Source organism: Budorcas taxicolor, chromosome 20 (assembly GCF_023091745.1).
Source record: "Budorcas taxicolor isolate Tak-1 chromosome 20, Takin1.1, whole genome shotgun sequence".
NCBI lineage: Eukaryota > Metazoa > Chordata > Mammalia > Artiodactyla > Bovidae > Budorcas > Budorcas taxicolor.
This window is the reverse complement of record NC_068929.1, coordinates 35,542,212-35,568,573: the sequence shown is the minus strand read 5'-3', so window position 1 is coordinate 35,568,573 and position 26,362 is coordinate 35,542,212. Positions and strand designations below refer to the sequence as shown.

The 26,362-nt window shown below is 41.9% G+C and overlaps 1 protein-coding gene across 3 annotated transcripts in view; it reads left to right on the top strand.

The window, feature by feature from the left end:
* Positions 1-26,362, top strand: part of GHR (growth hormone receptor) — a 293,752-nt gene that overhangs the window by 78,036 nt on the left and 189,354 nt on the right. The window contains exon 1 of one of the 3 annotated variants that reach the window (XM_052659048.1): positions 8,020-8,086. The exons of the other annotated variants lie outside the window; for them this stretch is intronic. Within the exon in view, the coding sequence (XP_052515008.1) occupies positions 8,023-8,086 (64 nt within the window). The 5' untranslated portion in view covers positions 8,020-8,022. Of the gene's footprint in view, positions 1-8,019; positions 8,087-26,362 lie in introns of those variants that run through there. 3 annotated transcript variants of the gene reach the window in all.

Sequence of the window (26,362 nt, the reverse complement as noted above, 5' to 3'; positions counted from 1 at the left end):
CCAGTCTTGTGCCATGCATTGTCAAAAGGAATAGGTAACGTTGTCCTTGCTCTTGTGGAATTAATAGTTTTGTTAAAAACATAAGACTTCCAGCAGTGAAACAAAAGGAGCAAGTGAAAAGTCAAGTAGGAGGCATAACTCAATGAGAAGAATCCAGACTTTGGAGTCAGGCAGCCGTGGCTTTGACTCAGAGCGCCAACTCTGACTAAGAGTGTGCCTCTGTGAGATTCTCTTATTCTGTGTGGGCCTCGGCATCCTCTTCTGTAAAATGGGCCAATAGTACCTATTACATTGTCCTTTGGATTGCTATGATAATGCACTAATACTATACATAAAGCAATTAGTGCCTGGAACATAGTAAGCACTTTGTTGTTGTTTGGTTGCTCAGTTGTGTCCAACTCTTTGTGACCCCATGGACTGCAGCACGCCAGGCTTCCCTATCCTTCACCATCTCCCAGAGCTTCCTCAAACTCATGTCCATTGAGTTGGTGATGCCATCCAACCATCTCATCTTCTGTCACCTCGTTTTCCTCCTTCCTTCTATCTTTCCCAGCATCAGCGTCTTTTCCAGTGAGTTGGCTCTTTGAATCAGGTGGCCAAAGTATTGGAGCTTCAGCGTCAGCATCAGTCCTTCCAATGAATGTTTAGGGTTGTTTTCCTTTAGGATGGGCTGATTTTATCTCCTTGTAGTCCAAGGGACTCTAAAGAGTCTTCTCCAACACCATAGTTCAAAACCATCAGTTCTTTGGTACTAAGCCTTCTTTATGGTCCAGTTCTCGCACCCATACATGACTAATGGAAAAAACCATAGCTTTGACTGTACAAACCTTTGTTGGCAAAGTGATGTCTCTGTTTTTTAACACACTGTCTAGGTTGGTCATAGCTTTTCTTCCAAGGAGCAAGTGTTTTTTAGTTTCATGGCTGCAGTCACCATCTGCAGTCATTTTGGAGTCCAAGAAAATAAAGTTTGTCACTGTTTCCATCATTTCCCCATCTATTTTCCATGAACTGATGGGAGCAGATGCCATGATCTTCGTTTTTTGAATGTTGAGTTTTAAGCCAGCTTTTTCACTCCTCTTTCACTTTCATCAAGAGGCTCTTTAGTTCCTCTTCACTCTACCATAAGGGTGGTGTCATCTGCATATCTGATTCCAGCTTGTGCTTCATCCATTCTGGCATTTCACATGATGTACTCTGCATGTAAGTCAGATAAGCATGGTAACAATATACAGCCTTGACATACTCCTTTCCCAATTTTGAACCAGTCCATTGTTCCATGTCCAGTTCTAGCTGTTACTTCTTGATCTACATATGTTTCTCAGGAGGCAGATAAGGTGGTCTGGTATTCCCTTCTCTTTAAGGATTTTTCTCAGTTTGTTGTGATGCACACAGTCAAAGTCTTTAGCGTAGTCAGTGAAGCAGAGTAGATGTTTTTCTGGAATTCTCTATTTTCCAGATTCCAAGATGGAAATTTTATCCGGTTTAATATTTCTGAAGTCAAGATGCCCTGTATAATTGATACGTATATTTACTGTGGTAATGTTTTTCTCTTTTTTTCTTTCCCAGAAGTCATTTCTATGTGAGAGAGCAAGGCATCTGTTTTTTAAAATTTATTTTTAATTAAAGGATAATTGCTTTACAATATTGTGTTAGTTTCTGTTGTATAGTGAAGTGAATCAGCTATAAACATACATATATCCCCCCACCTCTTGAACCTCCTTCCCACCTCATCCCCATCACACCCCTTTAGGTTGTCATAGAGCACTGGACTGAGCTCCCAAGACAGGACATCTTATAAATGATGGAATCTTTGAAGCAAGAGAAATAAATATTTTCCCTGTATTTTGGATGATAAAATAAGGCTGAGAGAAGTTAACTTACATACTCAAGATTAATGAAAGTAAGAAAGGCAAAGCTGGAATTTGACTAAGCTTTGTCTAGTTTTGCTTACTTTACCGTGCTTCTTGGAAGCAAAAAATTGCCAACATATAGTCCTTTGTTCACCGCACAGCAAAATATGTTTGATCATTCCTAAATTGAGTGGTAGATTGCCTGTTTATTAGTTCTTAACAGGAATACATTTTTAGTCCTTCAAGCCAGACTTCCTAGGCTGTCTTGTGCAATGTATTGTTGACATCTGTTGGGTGTTTACATCACCAGTGACATTGGTCAATCCGAAAAGTTATTTTCTTTTAGATAAGAACCTATTGGACTCAGATCTTTTTTAGAAATTTCACCCTGACCTGAGTTCACCTGGGTGATACCAGCAGATTTTCCCCTAGACTTTCAGGATCCTGGGTCCTTACAAGGAAATGGGGATGTAGTCATTACCGGTTGATTATTAAGCGAATTCATTGAAAATTAACAGCAGTATTCTTTGACCTCAGTTTTTATAGCCAGACTGCTAATCTTCAGTAAATATAAGACTGTATTTCTAATCTATTGACTTAGCACAAATTAGCTATTGAATGGGCCAGTTGTTACTGCTAAACATTTTTTGAAGTATATTACAATTCTTTCCTGTGTTTCATTCTCTGAAACACAATCTTTAGGGCCTTTTATTATGCCAGGACAACCTCCCCCAAAATCTTATTAAGCTGATTGTTGTTGTTTTGTCGCTCAGTCGTGTCCACTCTTTTGCAACCCCGTGGACTGTAGTCCACCAGACTCTTCTGTCCATGGTATTTCCCAGGCAAGAATACTGGAGTGAGTTGCCATTTCCTTCTCCAGGCAATCTTCCCAACCCAGGGATCAAACCCACATCTCCTGCACATGTCCCCTGCATTGGCAGGCAAATTCTTTACCACTGAACCACCAGGGAAGCCCTAATTATATCACAGTCACAGTTAATGGAAAAAGACTTCAACAAAGGTGATCACTAGCCTTTGTAAGTATCCTTCGATTTGAGAAGTGAAACTTCTATTGAAAAAAGCCATTTGTAAACCTGGTTCCCTGTTAAGTTATTCTGAGGTTCTTACAGTGGAGTTCTGTCTCTCCCTTTAACAAGACATAGATGTTAGCATTTTCACCTACATTGAATGAATGAATATATTATTTGTTTGGAATTTGCTTTTCCTTCCTCTGGTCTAGCAGCTTCAGCATCAAAGTGTAGTTGTAAAGTTATGTGTGTATGTGTGTGTTAAGTCGCTTCAGTCATTTCTGACTCTGTAGCCCAGCAGGCTCCTCTGTCCATGGGATTCTGCAGGCAAGATTTCTGGAGTGAGTTGCCATGCCCTTCTCCAGGGGATCTTTCCAACGCAGAGATCGAACCCACATCTCTGGCATCTCTATCTGAGAAGCACCCAAATTACACATAGTGGAATTTGAAATGGTTTGTGTGTCAGTCAGCAAGAAACAGAATCTAACTCGAGAGGTTCCTGAGACTTTAATGAAGGGGAAATGCAGGAAGTATGGGTGGGGCTAAAGTCACCAACAAGGCATGTTGAGGTACTCGGGCCCCGGCCTCAGGGAGGCTCTTGTCACCCCTAGACCTGGAGCAGCAGTGGAAGGAAATTGTGTTACCTTTGTTCTGGGAGGAGGGACCATATGGCAGAAGCTAAGGTCCTGTGGGGACAGGTTCTGACAGAGCATGGGGATTGTGGGGGAGGTCATCCCTGACCTCTGTCTCAACCTTGTGGTCTCTGTAGTTCACGTGCAGTGGAGAGCCAGCCAGGAAGGGAGCCTGCAGACTCTGCCCCCAGCAGCCCAGCCTCCGGAGGTGCAGTAAAGAGAGAAACCTAGGATGGATCTGCTAGGGGAGAAGAGTCGGTCAGAGACGAACTGGCCCAGGTGGGAAACGCTGCCCCCACAAACTGGCCCCCCAAAAGAACGGTGTATTCAAGGAATTCAGAGCCCTGAACTCATTTAATCTTGGGTTAGCATCTCCTTTCTGAATCGCCTTCAAATACATTTGGAGTCACCTGACGGCAGATAGAATTGCTGCTCATTTCAGTCTGTCCCAGTCGCAGCACTGAATGTGGTTGTAGGGCCAAAGGGGCCTGGCCCTATAGCTCCCTGATAGCAAACAGGAAAAACAAGAAAAGCGAGAATATCATTGAGAATTTCTGCAAGAAGTATAATAACTAGGGATAAACTAGGAGTGGTGAGAAAGCCTGGAGGAGGCACGAGCCTAAAAATACCCTGTGAATGATTTCCCAGCTCTTGGGTCGTGTTCTGCACCATGCTCTTGCAGCCCTGGTATCTTCCAGAGTCCTCGTTGCAGGCAAGGTTGGGGACTCTTTATTATAAATAGTGAGTCCCAAGAGATGACTGCTGTCAGTATGAACAGTGGTATTACCCATCTTACACATCAGCCAATAGGGAGTCTATATTTGAAGCTACTGTTGTTTCACCAGCAGGAAAGGGACAAATAATGTCTTTAAAAGGGACAGAAGTATCACTATGTGATGAGATGTTTAGTTGTGGGCTGTCACTTGGTTAAAGTCTATACTGATTAATGTTCCATTGGCAGCTGACAAGAAATAAACATCCTTACCCAATTTATTCTATGGCTCATACCTTAGTCCTTTCTGGGTTGCTAGAACAAGATGCCACAGTCTAAGTGGCTTACAAATGATAGAAACGTACTGCTGACAGTTCTCAGGGTGGAAGTCTAAGATCAGGGTACCAGCTTGGTTGGGTGAGGGACCTCTTCTGGGTCTCTAACTTCTCATTGCATGCCCGCACAGTGGAAGGGTCTACAGAGCTCTCTGGGGTCTCTATAAGAGCCCTCATCCCATTCACAAGGGCTCATGACCTAATCACCTCCCAAAGGCCTCACCGCTAATCCCATCACCTTTGGGAATTAAGATTTCAGCTGATGAGTTTGGCTTCAGACTGCAGCAATTGATTATAATCTTTTGTACTTCTTTTGCTTCATCATAACTTTTGTCTGGCAAAATTCCAGCCCAGAATAAATCCAGCTCTCTACCTACACCATGCCAGCACTTGAGAGCTGAATACGACAGGAGAAAACGCACACCCTGATGGTCGGTTGCTGGTTAAATGCATGGCCACTAACCTCCCCAACTTTTCCATACAACTGGCAAAGCCATTTTCCCTGATCCATTCACTTTGTCTAGACAACTATTTCACAGCTTTTCTCACTTCTCTCCTCAAGCCCCTAACACTTCCTTCCTGCATGCTACCTCTGTGCAGATAGCCTTCTTTCTCTCTCACTGCAGACAGACCCCACGCACAACAGAAGGGAACCTGCAAGCTCCCACCACACCTGCTTCTCTCCTGGAGTCAGTGCCCATCAGCTCTGCCTTCCTCCTGTTAACACAGTATTTTGTAGGCAAACCTCTTCACATGACACCTGCTTTCTCTCTCGCCTTCTTCTTAGGGACACGACCCCCACAACTCTCCCTCTCTCGGATTTATTTTTTCCTCTCCACTGGATCATTCCATCACCATAAAAACATGCCATAGTGTCCCAATATTATTATAAAAGATAAGCATACAATTGTTGATCTTGTCTTCCTTTAGCGCCCCCCCCCGCCCCCCAACATTTTTCTATCCTTTTCAACAAAACTCCATGTTTGGCTGAAATGTACTCCACTGACTATGGTGGGACAGCGGATGGAAGCTGAGCTTGGCCACTGGGACAGCTGCTGCCCTGTCCCACTTGCTAAATTCAGTAGCATGTGCTCAGTCCTCATCTTGGTTCACCTCTTGGATCACCCACACCTCTCACTTGGTGTCCAGGACGCTACATTTTTCTAGTTTTTCTCACACGTCACAGGTCTCCCTTGTAAGCTCTTTGCTGTCTTTGCTCAATACCCCAACCTCTGACTGTTAGAATGACCCAAAGCTGGCTTCAGACCTTTTCCGGCACCCTTCTCCCACCAGAAGCACTCCGCTACTCCCATTCCAGGAATCCAGGCTCTCATACTAAGAATTAAAACCCAAGTCCACAGGTTTTGTAGCTTTTGGCTTCTGCTCCAGCTGCTAGTAGGTTGCTGGAAAAATCAGTCTTTGAAAATTTGAATACATTTACTCTAAGGGTTTAATACAATATACACTGAAAACTTTCAAACTATTCCCTCCTGAGTTTTGGACACATCTATTTTGACTAGTCGAAATTCCCACTTGATTTATAGCCACTCAAAATTGAGTTGACCAGAATTTAAGTGACCACCCTTAACTGAATCGTCCTTCAATCATCTACTGTCCCCTCCATCCTTCAGTTGCTTAGGCTGAAAAACACTGGAGTCCTCTTGGCTCCGGTCTTACTCCATTGTCACTGCTCACTTCCTAGGCCAGCCGTCTCACCTGACAGTTGCAAAGGCCCCTCACTGGTCTGCTGCTTCCCACTTGCTCACCCTCTCCCTCCATCATCCCCCCACTTCTATCATCAGTGCATCAGGTCATCTCGTGCCTCCTCTCAAAGCCCACCAGTACCCTCCCATTTCATGTGTCCTGTGAGGCCCTGCACCCGGCAGATGTCTCTGGAATAACAGTATATGTGTGTCCTGTAAAACAGGGGCTTCCCAGGTGGCACTAGTGGTAAAGAACCCATCTTCCCAATGCAGGAGACCTAAGAGGCTTGAGTTCAATGCCTGGGTTGGGAAGATCTGCTGGAGAAGGGCATACCTACCTACTCCAGTACTCTTGTCTGGAGAATCTCATAGACAGAGGAGCCTGGCCAGCTAGAGTCCGTAGGGTTGCAAAGAGTTGGACACGACTTAGCACGTACACACTTCCTGTTAAACTCTGTAATGACCCACAGAGATGTTATGGGGAGGGAGGTGGGAGGGGGGTTCATGTTTGGGAACACATGTAAGAATTAAAGATTTTAAAATTTAAAAATAAATAAATAAATAAAAATAAAAAATAAAAATAAACTCTGTGTTCTGAAAAAAAAAAAAAAAAGTCACTCAGTTGTGTCTGACTCTTTGCGACCCTTTGGACTCTACAGTCCATGGAATTCTTCAGGCCAGAATACAGGAGTTGGTAGCTGTTCCCTTCTCCAAGGGATCTTTCCGACCCAGGGATTGAACGCGGGTCTTCCTCATTGCAGGCGGATTCTTTACCAGCCGAGCCACCGAGGAAGCCCATGTTCTTCCTTACATCTGAAAAATGTACTCTTAAGAAAACAGGATTTAGGGGGAAAGTAGTAGAGCGGGCCTCTCCTAATCTTCTATGACTTAAAACCCCAGCACTCACCAGAGATAGCTTGGGAGAGCTGCACCGGTGGGAGGGGGCACGTTTTTGGGGAGACAGCAAGGGGCAGGTTCTCATTCTCTCAGCTGGAGGTGAAATCCATCCGGCCTGTGCTGCAGCCAACCTGAGGGCTTTCTCCTTTCCTGCGAAAAGATGAGAATTCAATTCCGGCTTTTCTGGCTCCTTTTGCCTAAGGAAAAAAAAAAAAAAAAAACAAATGTTTCCATGTTATACCAACATTTATGCTGCTATCTGCCAATAGCCTATGAGCTAATTGCTGTTACAGAAACACTTTGTAACAGAACAGCCTGTCCTCGCTTACTCTGTCGTCCTGCAGCCTCCTCCAATGTGTCAGGAGAGCACTCACCGACAGGCTTCTGTCTTTGTGCTTCTTACCACCTGGTGAGACCTTCCTCCTAAATCCTCCTGATTTCTTCATCTTTTTCAGATCTTTATGCTAATGTGTCTTGCCTAGTGGCAGCTTCCCTGGACAGCTCCTTTAAGAGGACAACAGCCTCACTGTCCCCCAACCCCGACACTCTCTCCTGCACGTCACTGTTTATTTTTCCCCATGGCGCTTATCATCTGATATATATGACTCACTTATTGCCTGACCCACATCCGTGAGTCTACAAGCTTCTGGGAAGGCAACGATTGAGGACTTTTTCATTTTATTTGCTTCCTGTGTTTTTCTCTGCTGGATCTCCAGTGCCTGGAACTTGGGCCCACATGTGAGAGAGGCATTTCAAAAATGTCGACTGAATGAATGAACCTCAAACTCCTTTAGAATTCATCAGAATTTCCTTCCAGGCTAGAGAACAGTCTGTCTGCCTTTATTTTTCTTCTGATGTTGTTTATATGTTTGTGTGCATATGTGACAGGAAGAATGGATTTTATCAAGCCTGTTTTCGTGTCGTCTTTGGTATGCATCAGACTTGCATGCTGTTTCATACTCACCACAGTGCCCCCGAGGATGTTCTAACCTTTTAAGCTTTGGTATTTTAGTAATTTATTATAAAGGGTGTGCTGGAAAAGGTTGTGGTGCCAGGTTGCGTGTATCTTTTTGTACCCTTCTACCAACATAAGTACTGTTTGTTCCCCTTTAGAAATCCAAGCTTTTGTGATAGCAATTAAAAATTAAGTTAATTAGGTTTGTGGATTTTCAAATGTTAGCCTGTGCTCTAACTGCTAGTGGGTTACTGTAAAATTAATTTTTGATGGAAATTTGAAATGTATTACCTCTATACCCACTACCAGTCTTGGTGTATAGTTAGAGAAAACAGATCCTCCCAATATTCCACAGTGATGTCCATGGCACAGGTTTATGCTAATATTACGAAGCGGCAGGGAGATGATGACTGACTCTGGTGCTGGACATGGCTTCATGAGGGTGGTGTTGAGAGATGGTGGTGGTGTTAGAGGTTGATAGGGCAAAGGGTAATAAGTGCAGAGGTTCTCAAGGCTGGGGGTGCAGACCAGAGTCATTCCAGTGGATCCAGGAGTCAGCATGTGCCATTTAAGGCACAGAAATGTACAGATTACAGTGTATTCATCAATATATGGTGAATAATTAGGCATAGAGGTGAGGGGGAATGTAGGAAATCCTCACGAGAGTGGCAGACCCCTGTGAACTTGACCCCCTAGGGAGCTCTCAAAGTTTTAGGTGATATGACTGGATTGGTCTTCCCATTCCTCACCTTTCCCAAACTGTACTTGGCTTCTTGGAACTGACAGCGTGTTTGGAGAAAAGATCTCTGTCCCCAGTGCTTAGATGAGTACCTGGCATATAATAGAAGGACCTATTTGTTTCATGAATATATAATACATACACCCACACACATATAGACATACACACACATATATGATTTGTATACATTTGTTGTTGTTCAGTTGCTAAGTCATGTCTGACTCTTTGCCACACTGTGGACTGCAGCATGCCAGGCTTCCCTGTCCATCACCAATACCCAGAGCTTGCTCAAACTCATGTCAATCGAGTCAGTGATGCCATCCAACCATCTCATCCTCTGTTTCCCCGTTCTCCTCCTGCCCTCAATCTTTCCCAGCATCAGGGTCTTTTCCAATGAGTCAGCTCCTTGCATCAGATAGCCAAAGTATTAGAGCTTCAGCATCAGTCCTTCCCATGAACATTCAGGACTGATTTCCCTTAGGACTGACTGGTTTGGTCTCCTTGCAGTTCAAGGGACTCTGAAGAGTCTTCTCCAGTGCCATAATTCAAAAGCATCAATTCTTTAGTGCTAAGCTGTCTTTATGATCCAGTGCTCACATCTATCGGAGAAGGCAATGGCAACCCACTCCAGCACTCTTGCCTGGAAAATCCCATGGATGGAGGAGCCTGGTAGGCTTCAGTCCATGGGGTCACGAAGAATTGGAAATGACTGAGCGACTTCACTTTCACTTTTCACTTTCATGCATTGGAGAAGGAAATGGCAACCCACTCCAGTGTTCTTGCCTGGAGAATCCCAGGGATGGCGGAGCCTGGTGAGCTGCTGTCTATGGGGTAGCACAGAGTTGGACACGACTGAAGTGACTTAGCCGCAGCAGCAGCAGTTCACATCCATACATGACTACTGGAAAAACCATAGCTTTGACTACACGGACGTTTATCGGCAAAGTAATGTCTCTGCTTTTTAATGTGCTGTCTCTGTTTGTCATAACTTTTCTTCCAAGGAGCAAGCATCTTTTAATTTCATGGCTGCAGTCACTGTCCACAGTGATTTGGAGCCCAAGAAAATAAAGGCTGTCACTGTTTCCACTTTTTCCCCTCTATTTGCTATCAAGTGATGGGACTGGATTCCATGATCTTCATTTTTAGAATATTGAGTTTTAAGCCAGCCTTTTCATTCTCCTCTTTCACCTTCATCAAGAGGCTCTTTAGTTCCTTTTTGCTTTCTGCCATTAGAGTGGTATCATCTGCATATCTGAGGTTATTGATATTTCTGCCAGCAATCTTGATTTCCTCTTGTGATTCACCCAGCCTGGCATTTTGCATGATGTACTCTGCACATAAGTTAAATAAGCAAGGTGACAATATACAGCCTTGATGTACTCCTTTCCCAATTTTGAACCAGTCCATTGTTTCATGTCTGATTCTAACTGTTACTTCTTGATCCGCATACAGATTTCTAAGGTGTCAGGAGACAGATAAGGTAGAGAAAATGCAACAGTGAATAGTGATATATATTTGAATGAATGATCTATCAGTATTCATTTCTGCATTTTCTCTGTAGTAAAGCTATATTCAAATCCTTTAGAGTCCTTCACTTAACTAGCAGGTTGCTCATTGAAAACTAGCTGTATAGACTGTGAATTAATAAAAGTAATGGCACAAGTAGACACCCCATAACAGTTTTTGACTTGGATATTTTAGTTGTGACACATCCTTTTTCTCAGTTCTGTCTTAGGTTCCTTCTACCAGCTCTGATCTACTTCTCAACTTGTGTTTTAACACCCCTCTCCCGCCAAAATAAAAATTTTTGAACACCTTAAGGTTCTTACTTTGGTGTCCTGAACTCCTGGCTCTGGGAGAAGAAAAAATTTAATGATCAAGGAAATAAAGTTGAATTAGATCCTTCGTGAAGTTTATGATGAAAGCAATACCCTTCTGTAAGCATAGTCTTCTGGTCTGCCACACAGGTTGGGTATCGCTGATAAGCTCCTCCACATTTCTGCATCTCAGTAGACTAATGTAGCCAAATTTCCATAATCAAATGGTTACCAGAGACCTAATATTTTCACCACCACCACCCCAAACTTATCTCTTAATGAGATTTCAACTGTATAGGTTATATGAGAGGAAAACACCCTACTCAGCCTCTTTAATCATCTCATCCCAAGGCTGGGATGAGAAGTACACAGTAAAAAGTCATTTGTGCAGTCTCCAAATGACTTTGTGGATTATTCAGCCTCTAGTCCTCTCCCTTCCATGTGGAGGCCAGCTATCTTTGGCAACTTCATAACTTATTAGCAGCCCAACTAGAGGCCAGGGAGAGGAAGTGGATGAGATAAAGCTTAAGTATGTCACGTTGGTTCTTTCTTAGCAGCTCTGAAAAAAGGCTTAGCAGGATGAGGCTAAAACTTGATTAAAGGGGTTTGGGGATTATCTGTGACTTTAGCTTATGTATCTTACCTTCCTCCCTTCTCCTGTTCCCTTTTCTAGTAATTAAGCATGAGTTGGCTGTAGACATGAATGACGTTGATATAAAAGTTCTTTATTATCTTATAGGTTCTTGGGAAAAAAATATGTTTAATTACAGGAAAATCAAAATAAAACTTTGTTATTTTTCCTAGTCAAATTTGGGTAAGTTCTTGACCAGAACTGTGACTAAATATAGTAAAATAATTGCTTAAGTCAAAAGATGCACCTTACATCTATGTTCTGGATTCCACGTGCAGAAATCTGGCTGCTTACAAGTGGCCTCTGGGTGCAGGTCCTCGAACAAGATTTGTTCTGCAAATCTTCTGTGAGCAAGGTCACATCTTTGGGTAGGCAGACCCAGAGATTTCATACTCAGAAAATAAATTCATGCTATATTTCTTGGAGAAATCTTTAGCCTTGCTTCTCTGATAACCAGGCCTGTCTTCCCTCTTTTTAGAAATTGTGATCCCCCAAAATTATTATCTGGGTTTATGTAAACTCCAAGCTATTCATGATCATGGAAATAAATGGTTCTAAATGCAAGAAAAAAAAATCCAGAGATAGAAAGATAATCTGAAATCAACTTTAGTGAAGAAGCCATAGTACAAGGTTCAGGATTTAAGAAATACAGGTCAAAGTTGGGGCATGGCCTCAGTAAGATGGAGGATAGGGCAGTGATGAACCTGGGACCTTTGGTGAGGCAATGCCCAGGCATGCCCCTGGAACTCTGTCATGGCGGGAACGTTGGTAAAGATCAGTGATTATTACAGAAAGAGAAGGGAAGATGGAAGGAAAAAATGGGGTCCCCAAAATAGTATCATCCCAGTTCCATTTGATAAAGGAGCTTTGTAAACTTTCCTATGTTTCCAACATCTAAAAGAAGACTGGATCTTTAGGGACCAATAAGACACTCCATTTCACTGGGAATTTGTGACATCTCGGAGGAGAAAGAGCAGTGGGGGCATGATGGGCCAGCTAAGTCACAAAGCCAGCTGTCTCATTAAAGGTGGCCAGAAGAGGGCAGTTACCTTTTATCAAGAGCATGACTGATATTACAGAGAGTACTTCTGCTAGAGTCATAAAGCATGGTGCAGGTTTGCCCAAGATGCAGTATCTTACACATTAGTAGGCCCTTAATACGTTTGCTAAATACATACTAGCTGCTGCTTTTTCCCAGATCTCATCAGACCTCCATAGAGACCTTGAACCTGGTCCCTTCCAGAAAACCAAAGAATGACTCTACAGGGAAATGATTGCAAATCCAGAAAGCAGTTTTGCCTTACTGGTAAAAACAGTTTTCCTTTCCTTGTAGTTTACTTTGGCATGGGCTAGTGTCTCTTTCATGGCAGAGAGCTACTGTTTGCAACTGTTGTTATATTTTTCCTTCCTTATCTTCCAGTATACTGTCTTCCTGTTAATTCTTTCAGTTTACTAGTGAAGCCCACTTTATAAGCTGTTGCATTTTTCTTGGTCCATGAGATCAGTCTTACTGTGCTCTGTGTCATCTCCATAGCTTTGGCTTTTGTTTACCCGGGAGTTAGTTGTTCACAGGAAAGAAGAGAGATGGTAGACATGGGTTGAGGACTAACTTAATGATTTCCTTCATTTGGCAGTAAGGCTTAATTAAGATCCCAGTTGCATGTTGTTAGATATAGTCTATGACCTTTTGGAACACAGTCTTGACTTAACACTGGGTGGATATAAAAACAGTAAGCCAAGAAATCTGTGCTTCTCTGGACTGTAGCTGTTTGTTTAGCTGTAGAAAATTCAGTGGGTGGTCTAGGCTTCACCACCGTTAAGCAGAGCTGAGTTGGAAAATGATTGTTGAAGGAGAGCGGTAGCAATCCTTCAATTTCTTCCATTTTATCACAGTCTAGAAATTAGTTCACTGGGCAGGTTGATCTTGTAGTAGTCCATGTTTTCGTTTTCTCTCCATCAAATCTAAGAGCTATGCTCATTGAAAGCTCTTCTTGACCCATGAAGTGAATAACAATAATGATTGTCACTGGAAACAAAGACTTTATTTGGCTTACTTTTGGAGTGGATACAGAGAATAACTGTAATGTTACAGAGTAGATTTTTATTTACTTTTTGATTATTCATTTGAGTGATCATAACCTCTAACTGGTATTTGTTTCTGACTTTTGTCAATGTGCTCCCTATATGGGAGAGGCAAAAGACCTAAAGTTGGTACAGCCAACATATAAAATTATTAAACTGCCCCATTAATTACCACTTTCATTGCCACCTTTAAAGTGAGAGTTTGTTAACCGGATCACTAGTACTCTGCACCCTAAAGCCTAAAAATGGTTCACCTTTACCATAAACACATAAGCCAGAACTCACTTGGATGCAGCATGACACAGTGGTTGGCTCAGAAGGGCTAACTGGGATCTTGGTTTGGCTGCTCCCAAGCTATGTAACCTTGGGTTTCAGGAACCTGATCTTGGTTTGGCTGCTTCCAAGCTGTGTAACCTTCTGGTACATATGATGATTGCAGAGTTTCTTCATCGGGGTTGTGAAATTAGGTAATATATACAAAGAGCTTAGAATAGTATCTCACCCTGTAGGGGAAGTAGGGGAGAAATAATGAGAGGAAAGGGGACAAGACAGTAAGGGGTGGGGAAGAGGAGAAGGGAGAGAATGTTAGAGAAACAGGGGAAGGATCTCAAATATAAAATGTTTTTCACAAGAAGAGATACACAGGTATGCTCATACGATTTGGACGAACTTTGGTGTACATCAGCAAAAGATTGGCGCTTTTGAAGCAGAGGTTTGGGCCTGTGTGATTTATGTCCTGCCCAGCTGCCTGGTGTCCCCTGTGGTCGAATTGATCCCTATTGGTACAAAGAATTTTTTGGACAGGCAATTGGGGCAAACTTTGAAGCCTGATTGTTTGAACTTATTTGCCAAAATGTGTAATTATTTACTGGTGCTTGCTAAAGATATTAGCTTAGCATTTATGGCTGAGTCAGGATTAAGTTTAATACTTGGAGGCATCTTCTTCAGTTGGCCTGGCTGTTGTGACAGCCCTTGGTTTGGCATGTAGCAACCAAACCTACTGGTTAATTCATTAGACATTTATTATTTAGAAATTTATCTTCTCAAAGCAAAAAAAAACAATGCTTTGTTATGTCCCATCTCTTTCCTCTAAGAAGACAGTAACTGTTAGTTTAATATCAATGGACTGATATTAAATGGGGGTTGAGAAAATAAATTTTGAAAAGACAGTAATAACAAGAATTTTCCTCTGATGAAGATTTTCTTTTAAAAACTTGAAGTGAGATTTATCAAAACAATCATTGAACTTTGAAATAACATCAAACTAGCGAATTAGAATTTCCAGAACAGGAATGTGTCTGTGTCGTTTATGACTACATCTTTGGGCCTGTATCAGTACCCAGGTCATGGGGGCACTCAATAACACTGAATGAATGAATACAGTATCTAAATTAGCATAACTGTCCCTTGGAATAATATTAAGTCAAAGGGGGATATGTCATCACTTCTTTATGGTCAGGACCTATGTTGTCTATTCCAGTTAAAAGAAAAAATGTGATATAAAGGAAACAAAGTGAAATGCTCTTTATTTCTATTGTGTTTGACGTCTGTAGTAAGTTTTGAGTTGATTTTCCAAATCCTGTTGTATTGAGATCATCAGACATTTCTTAGTGGTGTCTTGTTCATTCAAACTTAGAGTGAAGGTTAGGTTACTGCCATTCTGGGTAGATGTATGTTTTACATTATTAAAATGGCATGTCTTCTGGGCAGGATCATGTAATCCAAACACCTGCATAATTTCTCTTGATGCTGTGCTCTATTACCATTGCAGAGTCTAAGGACCAAATGAGGTCTTGTTCCTTGCCTGATATTCTTCTGAACAATTTAGAATATGCCAAGTCTACTGACACAATGAATTGGCTCAGTGTTTTGTTTTCTGGTCTTCTCAGATTACCCACCAGCTGGAAGTTTAGACATTAAAAACAATGACTGTGATCCTCTCCCTGCACTGCCCTTCCTTCTGCTTCTTTCCCTAAAATTGGTCTCTTGATTCCAGTATATTAATAATGAATAGTATTAATAGTTTTATATGAATATCTTGATAAGTATTTTTATTACTAGCATTATAATAATTAATAGCATATGTGTGAACAAACACATATATAAAGGGGAGAGAGTGATTGGTAGATAATTTGGCATTGGATGAATGCTAAAATTTTTTTATTAGATGAATTTGGTGAGTGTGTGTGGTGGTGTTTGTCCCCTTTGCAACTCAAATAACAGACTTCTTGGGATGCAGGGAAAACATATGCTCAGGAAACAACAGAGCCTCCTTTTCCACTGTCGGTATGGAAGACATATGCAAAAGAAATGAAGGGATGTGTTTGCTGGAGCCAGGGCTCTGTGAGCAATAACACGGATAGGAAAAACGGCTCACAGGGAAGTAAAAGCTTGGGGCACTTTCTCCTGGCAGAGTAATCTCGTCCTCATCAGCTTTTCCCTGGCCTCAGAAGTACATGTGGAGTGACCACAGCAGAGTGCCCAGCTTCTCAGATCCCCATGGTCCCCTTCCCAGTGTGAGCAGGACACTACAGGACCATTTCTGCCTCTTCCTGCCATTAGCACACACAGCCTAAATGAATACATCCCAGTGGAGGGGACAGAGACTGTTGGCATTTACAGGGATCCAGGGTGATATCTGATCTTCCCACTAGAGAAAAGTGAGAGAGAAAATGAGTCTTTGGGACTCTGAAAATATAAAAACACAAATCAAAGATTGAAACTGGAGAATCCACTTAAGAGTTGATAAAAAGTGCTAAACTCTGCATGGGTCGTGTGACTTCTTCTCGGCATTCTAGGGGCCAGAGGCTCTTGTGGCCTAACTGGAGAGCCGCTCACTCCCTGGGTCACCTCGACGAATCGGTTGGCCTCCTTGAGCTGTAGTACTCAGTCCAGCTGCTGGAGGGAATGGAAGCAAGACCTCACTGAAACCAGATGCTGCCTCTCTGAACGGCTTTCAGCAGTAAATAATATCGTATATACTTTGTTCCTGGCAGAAAGTGCTGAACTGTTATAACCCCCTGTTTTCACTTGCTTCTAAGATTCTGGAAATTTCTCGTGTGGGCTTGAATTTTTCCATGCTTGTCCTCAGCCCAAAGCTCTTTGGAAAGTTTGACCAAAATTTCACTTAGCTGTTTTTCCTGAATGATGGGAGAATGAGGGCAATGCATTGTTTCTTCAGCTCATAAAATAAATGTCAATTTTTGCCTGGTATACGTCAGAAAAACAGCAAAGCTGCTCCGTTTAAAGTGTCTAGTAAAAGAATCATGGGCTGGTCAAGAATGCTTGCAGAAGACAATTTTAGGTTGCTCTAAAAGGTTGTATCCTCTTGTGTTTAAACAAGACCACACACAATTGGGACACACGTGGAAAGCTCTAGTCTAATGTTAAAGATGGCCGAAGAGGAAGATTCCACTTAGTCTCTCAGGAATCCATCCCCACCTAGTTACCAAGAGGCAGTCGCAGCTACCATCGGTTCTCATCTTCCTTGACCACTTGCTCCATGTCTACGTGGTTCCTAAAGACTTCATGATTATCTACTGTCACTGACCCCCTTGTCTACATTTTGAATAAAGTAGACCTTGTCTTTCAAGTGGACTTCAAAGAAGCCTTCTGTGATCATCAAACTAGCTCATGCATTTCTTCAAAGCACTTGCAGCCTAATCACATACATGTGTAATGACTTCAGCTGTGCTTCCCCACTAGACCCACAGCCCCATTATGGCAGAGCCCGTGTCTCTCTTACTCATTGTCTCTGTGACACTTAGCTTTAATGTTGAGCATATGGTGGAAACTCATTGCTGAATGAATTAAATCACTGTGACTACAATTGTTCTTACTGGCATTTGTTCATAGATTTGTCCGTTCAGACATGCATGCGTGCGTTCAACAAGCATCATTATCTGTTTTATGCCAAGAGTTGCCGGGAATCTGTCCTTTGGTCGATTACACAGAAGTTCTTAAGAATTTATTACTTATACACCAAAGCAAGTATATTATGTGGGTACCATTGCTTTTCCTATAATTGGAATATTTGGCTAATAAAGTAAAAGCAGACCCAGGAAATTTATCATTTACTGAGCATCTGTTATGTGCCAGGCACTGTATTAGGTACTGAAAAGAGAAAGATTGGTAAGAAACAGTCTCTGTCAAGAAATGTCCTATAGGCTAATGGTAGCAAGACAAATCCTGAAATAACTATTACTCAAGGCAGAATATAATAATCAGGTGAGAATTAAAAGCTTGAGAGAGATTGCTGTGCCACAAGATACCTTGTGCAAATCTCCTGAAGAATCAAGGAAAGATTTCCGGTGTTCCCTTTATGGTCAGAGGCCCCCTGAGGATAGGCAGTTAGTTGCGCTTCCTCTCACAGCCGCATGGGGCTCTCCTTCACCCTACCAGCTTTGCACTCTCTGCCTTCAACCTTGAGAAATGAGTCCAGTCTCTCAATACTGGACAACAAACTTGCCATCAAGATCATTATTATATGCATAAGACCCCTGAGATCTCTTTACACTTTATACAAACATGGGTACATTTTTGCCTCTAGCTTTCCTTGTTTCACCCTAAGTTTGAAGAATGTATGGCAGAAACCAAAGTGTGTACATTTATAGGCAATTGGCTGGAGGACAAACAGCTCTCTACACTCCATCCACGCTGACTTTTTCTCATGTTCCCTAACCCACCAAGCTAACTGTCCTCTTGCCTTGTGTGTTTCATCCTCAGATTTTGGCATTGCTGGCTCCTCTCATCATTCTGGTCTCAACTCAACTGAAAGGTCTTTTGTGACCCCAGTAACCAACTATCCCTACCCTTGTTTCCATTTACTTTCTATCACGTCATCCTATTATGCTTGCTTTATAGTGTTTAGCCATCTGATAGTTTTCATTGTTGAAATACAATTTCATTGTTTTCATTGTTGTTCAGTCACTAAGTCATGTCCAGCTCTTTGTGACCCCATGGACTGCAGCACCCCAGGCTTCCCTGTCCTTCACTATCTCCCGGAGTTTGCTCAGATTCATGTCCATGGAGTCGGTGATGCTAACCATTTTTCACTTGGTTACTGGCTATTGTAAATTTTTTTCCAGTAGGATTCTGTTTCATGAAATAGGAAAGCTTTAAGTGCTGATTTAGAGTGTCCCGGAAAGTGTATGATGCATGATAGGTGCTCAAACATGCACACTGAATGACTAATTGAATACAAGAATGGCCAGAGGCTGAGGGCAGTGGTTCAATCCTATTATGCTCTTTGCCTGAAGAAAACCTCTTGTCCGCTGATCTTCGGGTGCCTTTGCCTTGGCACCAACCCAAACCTACCTAGGAGAAGCAATAGACACTAGGATGGTATATATCCATGCTCTTCAGATGAAAGGATGCAGCTCTAATACAGGCTCCTTTGATCTCTACTGTAAAGATGCCATTGCTGAGACCAGTATGTTTCAAGATTTCATCCATAGTTCTTATTCTAGGCCTTCTGGTTATCACTGACTTCCAGGTATAATTTAGAATGTCATTTCAGGTTTATGAAGCTCTGTATGCTGTAGGCCTTCTCTGAAACTTTTTCAACACATCTTAAAAACTTTACAGTTTCTCTTGCTAATGATTTTCATCTGCCAAAGAGTCTATCTAGTTAAAAATCAGATCACTGAAGGTATCTCAGGTGTGTGTGTGCTGAGTCACTTCAGTCTTGTCCGACCTATGCAACCCTATGAACTATAGCCCACCAGGCTCCTCTGTCTATGGGATTCTCCAGGCAAGAATACTGAAGTGTGTTGCCATTTCCTTCTCCAGCAGGGGGGCGAGGGTGGGAGTCTTCCTGACCCTGGGATCTGGGATCCACGTCTCTTTCGTCTCCTGCATTGACAGGCAGGTCCTTTACCACTAGTGCCACTTGGGAAGCCCTACCTCAGGCATGCATTTTTCATAATACTTAGGCTGATTGTGTTTTAAGTTGATTTTTCTCTGCTGAGAAAACCTAAAGGAGGAGGGGGGCAAAAACTGACTTCTCTTTTTTAAAAGAGAAGATTAGTTACATAAAATATATTTTTGTAGTTCTTAACTGAATCAAAAATGAAGCAAACAGACAATTTGGGGAAATAGTTTGGGGTGACCAGGTTTCTACATATTCATGGGTTCTCTCAGCTATTTAAAAATGATCTTGAAAGACTTATTTGCATTCCCCAAATTAAAGATTTTAGCCCAAAGGAAAGACTAAAGAATCTTTTTTGTTATGTTTTTTTGCTCAGGTTGACTTTTGGGATGTTACATATTTACAAGAGTTTTTGAAGGGGGGACATGGATAGGACCTTTGTACAAAGTCAGTTGCCAAAAGAGACACTTCATTGTCCCATAATTTTGTGTTGCACAAGGGAAAACATCCCAAGCATTATGCCATTAAGGAGACCCAGATCACCAGATTTGTAAGAAAAGGCCAGTAATTGGTTGAGCCACTTTGTGTGCAAAGGGTGGTGCAGGTTGACTGCCAAATTTCTTTCAACACAAAAAAAGATCATTTATATATTAAAAAATTAAATTTTCTCATCCATTATGTAAGAAATTTATGTATGTTAGTACTTAACAGAAGAAATGGCACAGATATATTCTGTTTTTCAGTAGTCTGTTGAAATATCTTGATTAAAGGCATCTTCAACTCAAAGCTTGAGGGTGACAGCGTTAGTACAGATAAATTCTGTTTCAATAGATTGATCTTTCCATCATCTCTGCACTTCTTTCCCCCTGCTCTGGCAACTGTATTAGCTCTGGCAATCAACAGAACACTGTAAAGGTAAAACCGTTTTTCTCTGATCTTGAAATGTTAAGTCAAAAATCATGTCTCTGCACTGCTCCCACCCCCGCCTCAATTACGCCTAGCTCATTCTGAAGAAGAGCATAGTGTCTAATCATCACTATTGAGTGCTGCCTGCATGGGTTGCCATTGCTACTGTTTGGGCAACTTTTCTCATTCCTAAGGTTCTTTCTCCCCTTAGAAGAAAGAGCATCAAACCCCAAAGATCACACACCTTGTGCTGAAGTGGTTGGCTATGCTTCTGTTCAGCCAAGGCTCATTTACTGGAGGAGAAAAAGAACATTTTATTAGGGCCTATAGTTTTCCAGACATTATGCAAGATAATAGAGGAGGCATAGATGAGGTCTTGCTTTTAAAGTCTTAGATCTCTTTCTCTTTGGGCACTGGGGAATGAGAAGGCAGAGCTGAAAAGCTGTGGATGATTTTAAAATTTATTTAGTTTTGTAAAGCAGATGATCACATTTGTCAGGCACCCTTTCCAATATTAAACAGTGTCAGTTGAACACCAAATATAATAAGCCTCTATCTCCCTAAGGGAACTTCTAGTTTGATAAAGACCACAATCCAGCTCATTGTCAGACAGGCTGTGATAAATCTCCAGGCAAGAACACTGGAGTGGGTTGCCATTTCCTTCTCCAGGGGATCTTCCCAACCCAGGGATCGAACCCAGGTCTCCCACATTGCAGGCAGACGCTTTAACCTCTGAGCCACCAGGGAAGCCCTATAAACTAAGTAAGAGTTTGACAAAGAAAGCACGCAGCTTCAGAGCTGAGAAAGATCCTACCTAATTCGATGACTGAGGAAAACTTTCTGAAGGAAGAGACAGGAAAATTTGGTAGGTTGTATTACAAGACAAAAAAAGCCAAAACATGGAGAGAAAGGAAGATAGAGGGTACTTCAGGTAATATAGAACATATCAGTTAAAAGTTGGAGTATATCCACATTAACAAATTGAACGACATTGAGTGTAGCTTGAAAGACAGAATATGACCAGTTTGGATTGAACACTGATTGCCAGCTAAGGAGTTAGGGCCTAAGCATGGGAAGTCATTAAAGAATACTAAACAAGGAAATGTTATGTTCAGAAATGGACTTCTTCCTGGCAGCAAAGTACAAGAAGGATCAGAGACAAAAGTCAGAAAACAGGGGGACCAATGAGGAATATGTGGTGGTTAATAGTCTTAAAAAAAATGAGCAAAGAGGCAGATACACTGTTGGTGATGATCACAACAAAACCCTTTCACAAATTAGTGTCTTCCAAAGGAGTAGGGTCTGTCTAGAACACAAATTAAGTGGAATGTCCAATGGAGATTCATTGCAGTAGGTGAATGGGTAGTCTAAATATGGAAGTAGGAGCAATACCTAATGATGTAATAGATCAGTCAGCGACGTATACTGTAAGGAATATATTCAAACATATACATCCATACTAATCTCCTTGGTTAAAGTCCTGGCCGTCTCATTATTCTCTGCAGCATCAAAGATTGCAGTGCTGTGTGCTTTGACCAACAGTAACGGCAGCTTTGGCCCATTTCCCGTTTGCTGTTCTACCACTGTGCAGAAGTCTGAGTCTGGAAGGTAAATCTGTCTGGCCGGTTTTGAGTTTGACAGTCTGCATGAAAGTGGATGTTCTGACAGATGCTGTGTCAGACACAGCTTAACCCTTGGGTGGGTTGATTAGTTCCTGCTTGGTTGAGGCTTCAGCAAATTTCATATTTATAAATAATCTACTTGTCATCCCTTCCTTCCCTCAAATACAAGATCTGGAACTTCTTTTGGATCTATGATTTTTAAATCTTACATTATTCACTAAATATGGAGACAAAATCCATTCTCAGGACCAGAAATAAAAATGAACGAATTAAATGACCCTTCATCTTGTCTGAGTTTATTATGCCAGCCCTGACTTCTTCACCTGAAATAAATTAAATGTAGAATTAGCACTAAAGAGAAAATTTGAATTTTTTCTCTTTTGAACACTGGCTAAAACCTGCACCACACATTAAAATTCTGATGGAAGAAGAAAAATTGTCATGTAGCTTTCCAGCTTTAGAAATAACTGACAAGCTGTGAGCCTTTTAAGGAAGATTTAGACAGTTAGACATTCAGGAATGAATGGGAGCACTTAACTCTGAAATGATTGTTATGAAAGAAAAAGTCCATGCTGTCTTACAAAAGCATTCATAGTGCCAGTATAGTTAAAAGAGCAAAATGAACCATGGATGGAAGTCAGTGGCAACTAGGGGATTCTTATCTATTGCCTACTCTTCCTCTTAGCTTTAAAGTAGGAACTTCCAGAATACCTAAAACATGTAGACTTCAGAAAACAAACTGAATTTAGCAAAGGAGACAAACTTGAAAATACGCCAGCATCTTAGATGTGGAATAAAATTTGACCTAAGTATCAATAGTTGTTTCAAAGCTGGCATCAATCAGTTTAGAAGCACTGTGCAGTTCAGTTCAGTTGCTCAGTCATGTCCGACTCTTTGCGACCCCATGGAGTACAGAAAGCCAGGCCTCCCTGTCCATCACTAACTCCCAGAGTTCACCCAAACTCATGTCCATTGAGTTGGTGATGCCATCCAGCCATCTCATTCTTTGTCGTCCCCTTCTCCTCCCACCTTCAATCTTTCCCAGCATCAGGATCTTTTTAAATGAGTCAGTTCTTCACATCAGATGGCCAAAGTATTGGAGCTTCAGCTTCAGCTTCAGCCCTTCCAATGAATATTCAGGACTGATTTCCTTTAGAATTGACTGGTTGGATCTCCTTGCAGTCCAAGAGACTCTCAAGAGTCTTCTCCAACACCACAGTTCAAAAGCATCAATTCTTTGGCTCTCAGCTTTCTTTATAGTCCGACTCTCACATCCATACATGACTGCTGGAAAACTGTAGCTTTGACAAGACAGACCTTTGTTGGCAAAGTAATGTCTCTGGTTTTTAATATGCTGTCTAGGTTGCTCATCACTTTCCTTCCAAGGAGTAAGCGTCTTAATTTCATGGCTGCAGTCACCATCTGCAGTGATTTTGAAGCCCTCAAAAATAAAGTCTGCTACTGTTTCCCCATCTATTTGCCATGAAGTGGTGGGACTGGATGCCATGATCTTCATTTTCTGGATGTTGAGCTTTAAGTCAACTTTTTCACTCTCTTTCACTTTCATCAAGAGGCTCTTTAGTTCTTCTTTGCTTTCTGCCATAAGTGTTGTGTCATCTGCATATCTGAGGTTATTGATATTTCTCCCAGCAATCTTGATTCCAGCTTGTTAGGACTGATATATAGAAACACGTATCTGATATTACAGATTCTAATTTATTGATTAAATTACTATGCATTAACCATATTATAAAGGGATCTTATTTATTTGATATACTTCCATCGTTCAGAATACTTTTCGTTATACTTGTTTTTTTTACTATACATTTTGTTGACATAATGTATGTATCTATTTCAGTGCTTTATAGTATTCTGAAACCAATCTTGCTAACAGTTAAAGAACTCTTGTCTTAAAGGTGAAATACTGTTCATTAGAAGGATCTGTGAAATAATTTACATTTGTTTGTTATAAAATAGTTACATATGGGAGAAAAGTGGGAACCTTGTAAGAACTCAAAGCATAAAAATGCCTTTACCTTTTTAAGGGAAAAAAGTAATTGGAAATAAAGTCACAGGACTTTAAAAATTTTCTAGATGTGGCTGCAACTCCGTAGGTGCTGTGGAAATGACTACTAGAGCCAAATCTTTTAGGGTGCAAGATTTGTCAGTTTTGCACAAGATGTGTCATGTTCAGAAGTAGATTGTTGGCACAAACTAAGTTTTTTCTCTTAGTTTTTCATCTCTTTCAATAAGAACAGCTGAATAGTTTCTAGAGCTGCAGTTGAAGCTGCTCTGGCCAACCCTGTGGAAACATACTTGTGAAGCGTGGTGCTATTGTAGGACATGCAGATAAAATATACAAGGGACACATTTCTACATACATTGAAATATACACAGAAGCCTATTTGGAATAATTATGGTGGTGGTTTAGTCGCTAATTTGTGTCTGACTCATACAACCCCATGGACTGTGGCCTGATAGGCTCTTCTGTGCCTGGGATTCTCCAGGCAAGAGTACTGGAGCAGGTAGTCATATCCTTCTCCAGGGGATCTTCCCAGCCCAGGGATCAAACCCAGGTTCTGCACTGCAGTGGATTCCTTACCGACTGAGCCACCAAGGAAGCTCATTGTTTCTTAAAAGTAAAATCGAGGAAACTAATTATCGACTTTCTCAGAATATTCTCTCCAGTCATTTGAGGCAGCGAGTGTGGTATCCTGGTGCATCTGTACTTAGGAACTGAGATGACCACAGATGTATGCTATTCATCCTGGATGTTCTGAATGGGATGTTCTGCCTGTACTGCCCTTTTATGGTTACTGTATTATTATTTTGATGTTTCTCAACCAACTGCATCACATAGTAGTATGTGAAATATTTTTATTCTTGTTTTAGTGGGTGTTTGCTGGCAGGTTTTCCAATAGTCCACTTGACTAAAATGAACCAGCCCTTTCAGAGCCATAATTGCAATTCAGGGAGACTAAACAGAATCCCCCTATCCAGCTTACTGAGGTCTTGTCCTGTTTGTGTGACTTCAGGGAGAGAGATTGAGAACCGTTTATTAATCACTGTATGCATGCATGCATGCTGCATGCTAAGTCACTCCAGTCGTGTCCAACTCTTTGTGACCCTATGGACTGTAGCCCGCCAGGCTCCTCTGTCCATGGGATTCTCGAAGCAAGAGTACTGGAGTGAGTATCATGCCCTCCTCCAGGGGGATCTGCCTGACCAAAGAGTCGAGGCCGTGTCTCTTATGTCTCCTGCATTGGCAGGCAAGTTCCTTACCCTAGCACCACCTGGGAAGCCACTTATTAATGATTATGCCCCCAAATCAGACAGTTTTTCAATGGAGTACTGAAGCACTCAAATTAGCGTGCTTCTTTACAGCTAGTGAGGAATACAGCTTTTTTCACTTTCATCAGGCTCTGCTGGCACCAGACCTCTGGGAAGCCTTGTGACAGGACCTGGCCTGAGCAGCATCACATGTGATTTGCTTTTCTTCTTGTAAGGTCCACTCTGTGGCTTTTCTCTGGAATCTGTGAAGACAGTGTTTCTCAACCTAAAAACTGGGATTGAGTAAACTCCCCTTCCTCCTCATACCAGTTGACTGAGGGTCAACTATTAAGCCATAGGGGTAAGTGCAATGGATGTGGGGGTGACTGTCATAGGTTCAGTGACTGGAACCAACCTGAATCACCGTTTCAGCCTTTCTATCTCAGTGTCGTCACAGGGATGGATGCTTCACATGTGGAAAGTCAATATAGCGTGTTTCTAGCTTTCCATCTGTACAGTAGTACTTAATGGGCTTGTCACCTTTGACTCTGGCCAAGGATATAGACTTGGGGCTCTCTAAACTACTTTTTTTTTTTTTTGCTTGTTTGTTTTTGTTTCTGTTTGGGTTCTTTGATAGATAAGAAGTGGACTTATTTAGAAAGAAACACACTCCACAGTGTGGGTCTCTCCAAAGGTGGAAAGTAAAAGTGTTAATTACTCGGTTGTATCTGACACTTTGCTACCCCATGGACTGTAGTCCACCTGGCTCCTCTGTCCATGGAATTTTCCAGGCAAGTATATTGGAGTGGGTAGCCATTCCCTTCTCCAGGGGAACTTTCCAACCCAGGGATCAAACCCAGGTCCCCTGCATAGCAGGCAGATTCTTTACCATCTGAGCCAAGGTGAGGGTGGCTCAAAAGATGGCTTGGTTAGTGTTTTAGGACTGGGTAATTTCATAGGGTAATGAGTGGATGGATTATTCCAACTATCCTGGGAAAGAGGCAGAGATTCCAGGATTCAGGCCACTGCCTGCTTTTTGGTCTTTGATAATCTGGATTCCTGAACTGTCTTGGAGCTGGTGGGTATGTCACTTAACTTGATGATGTGTTAATGATGAGCATACACTGAGGCTCAGTGTCTAGTGTCTGCCATCTTGGACCTGTTTGGGTCTCATCAATTTATTGACTTTGGACTATGTCATTCTTTTAAACTGTGTGCTCTACCCTCTTCCCTTCTGATTGGTTCCCCGCTTGGAGACTTTACTTCCATATTCTTACGGGAAAGAGAGGGGTGGCAGTCCATCTTTAACTGTTT